The sequence below is a fragment of the Humulus lupulus genome, chromosome 7 (genome assembly GCF_963169125.1).
Source record: "Humulus lupulus chromosome 7, drHumLupu1.1, whole genome shotgun sequence".
Taxonomy (NCBI): Eukaryota; Viridiplantae; Streptophyta; class Magnoliopsida; order Rosales; family Cannabaceae; genus Humulus; species Humulus lupulus.
The window spans coordinates 44,320,809-44,330,953 of NC_084799.1; the positions used below are offsets into that span (position 1 = coordinate 44,320,809).

At 36.2% G+C, this 10,145-nt stretch overlaps 1 protein-coding gene and 2 non-coding genes across 3 annotated transcripts; all 3 read left to right on the plus strand.

Moving 5' to 3' along the window:
- The first annotated feature begins 207 nt into the window (after positions 1-207).
- Positions 208-1,763, plus strand: LOC133791253 (large ribosomal subunit protein eL39). The gene is made up of 2 exons (XM_062229181.1): positions 208-335; positions 490-1,763. Exon 2 carries the CDS (start codon positions 551-553, stop codon positions 704-706), a length of 156 nt encoding a protein of 51 aa, XP_062085165.1. The 5' UTR covers positions 208-335; positions 490-550; the 3' UTR covers positions 707-1,763.
- LOC133792901 (small nucleolar RNA U54) lies at positions 1,111-1,223 on the plus strand. Its single transcript, XR_009874371.1, has one exon. It is a non-coding gene; the product is annotated as a small nucleolar RNA U54 (small nucleolar RNA).
- LOC133792918 (small nucleolar RNA snoR77) lies at positions 1,530-1,652 on the plus strand. The gene has a single exon (XR_009874385.1). It is a non-coding gene; the product is annotated as a small nucleolar RNA snoR77 (small nucleolar RNA).
- Positions 1,764-10,145: the final 8,382 nt, after the last annotated feature.

The following is a 10,145-nucleotide window of genomic DNA, read 5'->3' on the forward strand; positions in this document are numbered from 1 at the left end:
GTACAAATAAAATTTTATAAATATATAGGAAGAAAACTCCCATAAAGATGTAAAAAAAAAAAATGCCATAAAAAATTTAAGGAAAAAAAACTGTGATATTTTTCAAAATTTAAGAATAAATCCCATATATGTGTAATTTCCTCCTGTAACTATAGTATTAGGGCCACGTTGATAGAGGGTCATACCTTTTGTGGGCCTTATTGAGGCCCATTCTCATCCGCATCACCAATTTAGGGTTTCATCTCTGGCGCAATATCTAGAGATATAAAACGGCGCTTCGTGAACAAGGGGCACGCTCTCAAGTATCGTCCTCCAGATCTGTGTTTCCCAACTCGGTTCGTCCCTCCACAATTTCTTTCTCTTGTATTTTTGTTTTCTTCTTTTTGATATTTGCAATCAACTGACGAGGATATAACTGCAACAATATGATTGATTTGTTCCACGATTCTTCTATTTTGTTCTTTAATTTATGTATTTATGAATGCGTAGGGTTTCTTCTGCTGCCTCGCTAGCCAGACAGCCAGCCAGCCAGCCACTGATCTCAGCGAAGATGCCGTCGCACAAGACTTTCAGGATCAAGAAGAAGCTGGCCAAGAAGATGCGCCAGAACAGGCCGATTCCTCACTGGATCCGGTTGAGGACCGACAATACCATTAGGTACAATGCCAAGCGCAGACACTGGCGCCGCACCAAGCTCGGATTCTAAGGTGGATGGCCTTTCAATTTTAAGTCTTATTTAGTTCTTAGTTCATTTGGAGAAGAAAGACATGGAACCTCTGATTTAGTTAATGGGTTAACTCCATGGGAGTCCTTTAGCAAGATTTTGGCCATATTGTTGTTTGTTTTACAGTTTATTTGATATTTGAAGTTATGGATATGACTTATATTTGTCTTAATGTGAAATTTATGTTCTTGTTTTGAAAAAAAAAATTATGATTTTTTTTTGGAAGGTCATTTTGTTAGATATGATGAGTAACCATTGGTCCGTGTTTCTGATTTTAACGTGACCGACACCTCTTAACCACTTCTGGTCTTTCACTTTAATTGTTTATGCTTTATATCAACTTTGTTTTGAATCTAAAAATGCTTTTCGTTTTCTATAGTTTTAGTGGCTCTGTGATTATGAGGCTCTATTGGGCAATATACGTTATTCTGATTTATAGAGAGTAGAAAATTTATATTTTTGAATACATTTTACCATGTCGAAATCAACAATGAGAGCTACAAAACAATGCACTTTTGTTGCCCTTTCATTAGAAATTCACTTAATTCTAATAAAAATTATGTGTTTTAATCGGTCTGCGGTGAGGAATTTTGAATAAATTTACACATGTCAGACTTGGGGAGTTTTTTGGAAAGATCAATACAATTCATTTTCCCTGTGCTGAATTTTTTTATAAATACAGTCTTATTTCAAAAGCTTATTTAGTGGATTCATAATGAGGCTGATATATTTCTTCAAGTTAATATTTGTTTTGTTATTCTGATTTTCCAATTGGTTAAAAGTCGTGTGTTTTGAGTAGTTATTCAGGCAACCCTTTTGTGACTTTAATAACGAAAGAGGTGTTAAACTGCTCGTAAATTAAGTTCTTTTGCTTTTCAGACTTGCTGAGGTTACAGTGAAGCTGGTCCTAGTAAGCTTTAGTATCATTTGTTGGGTATTGTGTTTTTGTTGTCTAGTAAGCTTTAGTATCATTTGTTGGGTATTGTGTTTTTGTTGTCTCTGTTTTTTGAATGAAGATGTATTTTTTTTCTTGTGAAAATTCGATATCACAGTCCCTAGTATAATAACGAGTTCCAGTCCCATGAGATTCGTCGCTAAGCCATTGATGTCACTCGTAACATGAACAAATGAGCTACGTTGCCTGCACTGATTGACATGTTAGTAAAGTAGATTGAAATATAAGGGTTAATGCAATGATGACATAAATGCATTGATCCGCTTGCACCCATTTATGTGAATTTACCTTACCTTAATGCTAATAAGATTTTTGACATCCGTGCCCTGGGATGGGATATTAGCGTTTTAAAGTAATGTCTAAAAAGTGATATTTTTAGATTTCAACTTTTATGGTTAGAAACAGAGCAGAATTCTGTATATTGCCTCGGGGAGATGAAAACCAAATTTACCGTGCAAAGTCACATAAGTAACGGATGCTCAACCTGAAAAACATCTTCCACTGCAAACCATCTATTACACCGTTGACATATTGCCGAGTAAATGTGAGCGAATTGATAAAATGAACAATATTGACGGGCTTCCCATTTTAGGGGGTTCCTCCGTTTTGGGTGGTCTTTAACTCTTCGGACCGGCCCATGAGGCAACCATTTTGTCATACATGTTTTTTAATCTATATGATAGTATAGTATATTAAAAATAGGGAAAATTTCAGTTTATGGCTTTTATATCAAAATTTTGCAGAAATATGAGCATTTAAAATTTTTGCGTTTTATGGGTTTTTTTTTTTATTTAGAAATTGATGTTTATGGAATTGTCTTTTTAAAAATTTGTAAAAAAAGTAAATTAAAATTATGTCATATTTTTAAGGACAGGTATCAATTTGGCCCTGTGTTTTTCCCAAATATGCAATATACATATGTGTTTTGTTAAATGACAATTTAAACCATGTGTTTTATATTATAGATTAAAATAGTACCATATTTTTACATAAAATGTTATATTTAGTCAAAATATTACTTATTTATGGGTACACGGAAAATTTACTTGTATACGATCAAAGTTTTTATTTTACATTTTTACGATTTCTATTACTTCCGCTTCTTTTTTTCTGACTTCACGATATCAACTCCAAAATCTTCAATATAATCATCGTCCAAGTCCACTTGAACCTCATAATTTGGCTTGTTGTCGACTTGAATGGAATCTGAGTCGGAAATGATGATCTTGGGCTGTCTGATGGCAACAGTTCGTGAACTGAAGAAGATGATCCTTGTATTCTCGTCACCAGGAAGCTTCCTTGTCACTGGCAAATGAAAAAGAAGCAACCAGTGGCGGAACCACCTTACGGTAGCAATTTTTACAATTTTACGTTATATTTGTTTTTATTTCATTTTTATGTAGAAGGTGTTTGCATGGAGACCTTATCGAAGATAGTGTCCTCAACTCATCAGGCTCCGTCGACAACTCTGCAAGACTCGTTGGCAACTTGTCGAGCTTTGCAACGTCTGAACTAACTTGGTGATGGTCGGAGTGGAGCTGAAGATGCCAACTATGATGACGACCATGATGATGTGTAGCTATGGCGATGGTCATCTATTACATTGACTCACTTCACTGCATATTTCTTTAGTGTACGAAGTTGAAGATGAAGATGGTGTGACTTTGGATTAGAAACAAAACCACGTTGCTTTTAGAAGGATTGTGTGGTGTTTTTTTTTTTTTTGGAGTTCTCCAACAAATGGGTATGTGGTTATGTTATCTTGTGGCCGCATGAGCTAGAATTGCTAATATTTTGTTGTCTTACACCATGATTTCTTTAACTAGAAATATTGTATGTTGCTTGGTAAATGAACATGTTATAGCTTTGAATTCACGTGGATTAAATTTGGAGCTATAAAATCTTCAGTCCAATATTTGCTCGAACCATCATATGCGCTGCTCGTGGTTCTCAAGTACCCATGTGTTATAGAGATGAATGTATATATTCATTTGAACAAGAAAAGTGTACAATACATTCTTTCGCGTACATTGACTTGTCAACAAAAAGTAGTAGTACCGGTACATCTTTGGTTGATTTTAATTTTAAAAAATGTGGTTAATTGTTTGTTGATTATATATTTCTAGTGTTTGAAAGTCATGAGCTGTAGAGTTTTTTTTGTGATATTGATAATAAAACATTTACTATGTGTCTCTAATATTAATATTGTTAATAAAGGAGGTAGAACCAATGTTATGTTAGCTTATTGTCATATTCATTTATTTTTTGAAAAGTACAGTGTTAAATTTTTCGATGTTTTTGTGTAGTTGTAATGGGTTGCACTGTGTTATTGTCGTGTTGCATTTAAGTTGCTTTTTTGATATTGTATTGTAGTTAGGGGTGAACATTTGACCCACAAAACCCGAAAACCTGCTCGATCCGAAGCCCGAGAACCCGAATTTTCGGAAAACTCGTTAATTTCGGGCTTAATCCGACCCGAACCCAAAATATGTCGGGTCGGGTTTAAAATTTTATAATTTCGGGTTCGGGTGTAACCCGAATCCGACCGAAATTTAAAAAAAAAAATGAAAAAAAAAGAAATATGATAACTCTAAAAATAAAATATTTTTCTTCTCTTTCACTCTCACTCACGCACGGCCTCCCTCACTCAGTAGCCGCCTCTCCACCACACCACCACCAGCTCTTCTTTTCTTTCACCCTCACTCACACGCATGGCCTCCCTCACTCACACATACCAGCCCAGCCCCCCTTCTCTCTCACGCACAGTCAAGGGAAGAAAGACCCACCCACCCACCCTAACACGGAATTGAATTTTGAGTGTTGAAAACAGAGAATGAACAAAATGCTTGAAGCTTTGTATTAAAATGTGAAGACTTACAAAAGAACTCGAGCTCACGGTATATATAGACAAGACAGGGACAACTAACTAAAGACAAGGACTACAACTGAAAACTAACAAACTCTAACAAACATACTCTAACAGACTACAACAACGTAACAATACAAAGAACCAACTGTAAATACAAGTAAATAAAAGAACTAACAGAAAGAAAACTAATAAATAACTAACTGACTAACTAGAAATCTTATTAGCCTCCCCTCAAGATGGACGGTATAGATCATATACTGACATCTTGACTATGTGAGAAGATAAAAGTGTTGATGGGAGTGGCTTGGTGAAGGCATCAGCTAGTTGTAGAGAACTTGGTACCGGACTTAATCTGATTTTGGACTGTGTGATCTTTTCTCGAATGAAATGGCAGTCCAATTCAATATGCTTCGTACGTTCGTGAAATGCCGGGTTGTTAGCTATATGTATAGCTGATTGATTGTCACAATAAATAAAGGCAGGTTGAGAATGTGAGATGTGAAAATCATCTAGAAGATATTGTATCCAAGTGATCTCACTTCCTGTTGCAGCTAATGCACGATATTCAGCTTCAGCTGAACTTCGAGAAATTGTGGGCTGCTTCTTGGTTTTCCAGGAGATTAAGCAATCTCCTAGAAATATGCAAAAACCAGTTGTAGATCGTCTTGACATTGGGCAAGAAGCCCAGTCAGAATCTGAGAATCCCTTTAAGTGTAAAGAAGAAGAACTTGAGTAGAGCAAGCCTTGACCAGGTGTTCCTTTGAGATATCTGAGGAGATGATGTGCAGCTTGCATGTGAGGAGTTCGAGGAGCAGACATAAATTGGCTTAATGTATGTACTGCAAAGGTGATGTCTGGTCTTGATAATGTAAGATATAGAAATTTGCCAACAAGCTGTCTGTAGGAAGAAGGATCAGTCAATAACTCTCCTTGTTGGTCATCGAATTTGAGTCTTGGATCCATTGGTGTTTTACAAGGTTTGCTGCCTATGAATCCACTATCTTGAAGGAGCTGGAGAGTGTATTTTCTCTGTGAAAGAACCAAACCATCAGTAGACCTTGCAATTTCAAAACCGAGGAAATACTTCAATGGTCCGAGAATTTTTAAAGAAAACTTGGCATGAAGCTTGGTTTGAAGTTGATGCAGAAGAGTGAGATTTGGTCCAGCTAGTATGATGTCATCGACATATACTAGAAGAGCAATGAAAGTAGTGTTTGATCCGCGGGTGAAAAGCGTGTAGTCTGCTAGAGACTGAATGAATCCTTCCTCCATTAGAGCAGTAGAGAGCTTTTGGTACCATTGTCTTGAGGATTGTTTCAATTCATAAATTGATTTCCTTAACTTGCATACAGTGTTGGAACCTGCAAAGGGAGAAGTAGGTAATATTAGACCCTTTGGTAAAGCCATATAGACTTCCTCATGGAGATCTCCATTGAGGAAGGCATTATTAATATCTATTTGTAATGTATGCCATTTGTTAATGGTGGAGATAGCTAAAAGTAATTTAAATGTGACCATCTTGGCCACAGGTGAAAAAGTGTCGAAGAAGTCCAATCCTTCTTGCTGTGTGTATCCTTGGGCAACTAGTCTTGCCTTGTGCCTCTCAATTGAACCATCACTGTTGTACTTGATTTTGTACACCCAACGACAACTGATTGCTCTTTTATTTGGTGGTAGGGAAACATAGGTCCATGTGTTGTTTTTGAGTAAAGCATCTAATTCATTTTGCATGGCTTCAATCCATACTTGATGTTGAGCAGCTTGATTGTAGTTGACAGGTTCATATGAATCTGTTACAGCAAGAACAAAATGTTTGTAAGAAGAGGATAAGTTATCATAATTGAGAAATTTATTTATTGTATGAGGAGTAGAAGTATTGTCTTGAATGACAGAGTGACATTCATAGTCTCTCAGATAAGTTGGAGGTCTTGAAATTCTGTTTGTTCGTCTTGGTCTATCTGGTTGAACAGAGACCATGGAAGCATCATTTTGTGTGTCATGTTGGTCATTTATGGTAATATGATCTGCTGCATGATCATTGTGAAGTTGATCATTGTCTGCTGGTGTAATAACAATATCTTCTACCTGCGGAGAATGATCATGGCACTCCAAGCTAGAATCTGAGTTAGGAAAATCTTCAACTTGTGTGTTAGATATGTGGGGAGATGGAAAAACTATGGTTGAAAAAGGATCAATAAAATCAGTATCTGTGTTCAACTTATGAAAAGGAAATATATGTTCATGAAAAATGACATTTCGAGAAACAAAAATATCATGAGTATTAATATCATATAGTTTATATCCCTTTATTCCTTGAGGATAGCCTATAAAAACACAAGTTCTTGCTCTTGGAGTAAACTTGTTTCTGTGAGAAACTAAGGTAGATGCAAAAGCCAAACACTTTCATATGATCATACTGAGGTAACTTATCAAACAATAATTCAAAAGGTGTTTTATTATTCAAGTTAGGTGTTGGTGTTCGGTTAATTAAGTAAGCAGCAGTCATAACACATTCACACCAAAAACGTATAGGTAATTTTGCTTGAAAAAGAAGAGCTCTAGCCACATTCAATAAATGTTGATGCTTCCTTTCGGCTATAGCATTCTGTTCAGGTGTTTCAACACATGTAAATTCATGTAAAATACCATGGGAAGCAAACAATTCTTTGAAAACAAGCTCAGGAGCATTATCAGATCGAAAAACTTTAAAAATACAATTAAATTGAGTTTGTATATAAGACAGAAATTGAGGTATTATGAATAGAACATCTGATTTCTGTTTCATTAAATAAATCCATGTGAACCTAGTTTTATCATCAACAAGTGTAAGAAAGTATCTATATTTGGCATGTGATTGAATATGGTAAGGTCCCCATGTGTCACAATGGATTAAATCGAATTTATCATTAGCAAAACTAACATGTTTAGAAAAAGAAAGTTTTCTTTGTTTTGCCAGAGGACAGATATAACAAGGAATTTCTTTATTCATATCATCAATATTACAATTGAGTTTATTGAAAAGTAAAGACATATATTTCTTGGATGGATGTCCAAGTCTGGAATGCCAGATATCAGCAGTTACAGCAAGAGAACAAGTAGCAGTATTCGAGTTATCCAGCACATACAAGCCATTGCAATTTTTACCTCTGCCAATCACTCTCTTGTGATGGAGTTCCTGAATACAAAACTCATCAGAATCAAACAACACTCGAAAATCATTTGTACTAGTAAGACTGCTTACTGATAAGATGTTAAACTTAAAGTTAGGTACATATAAAACATTTTCAAGTATTATGTCATTAGTTATGCAAACTGTACCACTTTGACAGATTACTAAGACTTCATTATTTGGCAAGATTAACTTAGTAGGAATAACATGCATAATACTTTGAAAAAGTTTTATATCAGTACATATATGCCTAGTAGCACCCGAATCTATAATCCAAGTATTAGTTTGAAAATTGAAAGGAGCACAGGTAAGTACCATACCTCCATTACCTGTTTGTCCAGTAGGATCTGACATAGGCATGTTTGTGCTTGTTTGTTGGCTTGCCAGCAGGTTAAGTAGTTGTTGATACTGAGTAACACTTAGTTGTGGCAGAATTGTATGTGCTTCTTCATTTGTGCTTGGCTTTTCATCATTTGAATGCACCTGATTAGCTGCAGCCTCAGTCGATTTGTTACCTTTATTGTATCCAGGAGGATATCCATGGAGCTTGTAACATCTTTCGACTGTGTGACCATGCAGATTGCAATGAGTACAAAATGGTCTACCTCGCCTATTTGACTGATTTCTTGTGCCTTGTTGAGCAGATTTGTTGAATTTATCTCCTTGGAAAGCGAAGGCAAGTGCAGGATCATTGTTTGAAGCAAGGTATCTCTTCTGGTTTTCTTCTTGAGTAACCAAGTGAAAAACTCGATTAACTTCTGGCAAAGGATCCATTAAAAGTATACTTCCTCGAACCTGAGAATAATTGTCCGAGAGCCCCATCAAGAATGACATTATGTATTCCATGTGATGATGATCTTTCAGTTTCTTTACACCTCCACAAACACATCCATTACATGTACAATTCGGTTTGTAATTTGAGAGCTCCTCCCAAATAGTCTTGAGTTTGGTGAAGTAAATTCCTACAGACTGAGTATCTTGCTTGAGATTCATAAGACTTTTCCTCAGATTGTAGATATGAGGACCATTTCTTTGGTGAAACCTCACCTTAAGATCAGTCCATATGTTTGCTGCAGACTCATCATAAAGGATGCTGGAAGATATTTCTTTAGAAACAGAATTGAGTATCCAGGAAATGACAATATTGTTATTCCTTAACCATGCATTATAAAGTGCAGAATTAGAAGGTGAGGGTGGAAGAATTGAACCATCAAGAAATCCCAGCTTGTTCTTGACCGAGATAGACAATTGCATTGCACGACTCCAAGATACATAGTTATCTTGCCCGGTAAGCACTTGAGATACAAGAACAATTCCTGGATTGTCACTGTGATGTATGTAATATGGATTTGTTGGATCTTCTAAAGGATTCTTGGAACTTGTCATTCTTGATTCAGGACTTTCATGGCGCCTTGGAGGAGATGGACTATCATTGGTGCTAATCGGTTGATTGTCCGATTCAAGAGACACTCCAGCAATTCCCTCATTTGCCATTGCAAAAAACAGAAACAAAAAAATGATTATGAACAGAAATCAAAAACAAGGATTGATCGCAAAACCAGAAGCTTGCTGAAGAACTTGCTAGAAAGTAACTTAATCGCCAGAGAAACAGAGAAGTAAAAACGCGATCGGTGCCGGAGAAGACAGAACACCGTGATCGGAGAAGACGAGACTCGTCTGAGAAAGAACTAGGATCGATCGGGGAACGTATAACCTTCCCGCTCTGATACCATAACACGGAATTGAATTTTGAGTGTTGAAAACAGAGAATGAACAAAATGCTTGAAGCTTTGTATTAAAATGTGAAGACTTACAAAAGAACTCGAGCTCACGGTATATATAGACAAGACAGGGACAACTAACTAAAGACAAGGACTACAACTGAAAACTAACAAACTCTAACAAACATACTCTAACAGACTACAACAACGTAACAATACAAAGAACCAACTGTAAATACAAGTAAATAAAAGAACTAACAGAAAGAAAACTAATAAATAACTAACTGACTAACTAGAAATCTTATTACACCCACCACATCCTCGGAGCACCCCGGCCGTGCAGGGAGCACGCCAGCCACCAACAGCGAACAAAATTGGCCCTTCGCTGCCACAGCAGCGCCACCACCAGCCAGCCTCGTCTCCTCCCTTTGCCGCCACAACGCCACCACAGCACCACCACCAGCCAAAGATTATACGATATCAAAGGTAATGTGCATATTATGAACATATATGTGTTTTTAATATTATATATAATTAAGAGATTATAGGATTATATTATTATTGATGTTATATAGGATTAGGTATATATGTATATTATATGTGTAGTATTAGATTATATGTGTAGTGATCTTTCAGACAACATCGAACAAGCTTGTATTAGTCATGTTAAAAAAAATCATCAGTAATGGAATGGGTCTTTGTATGTA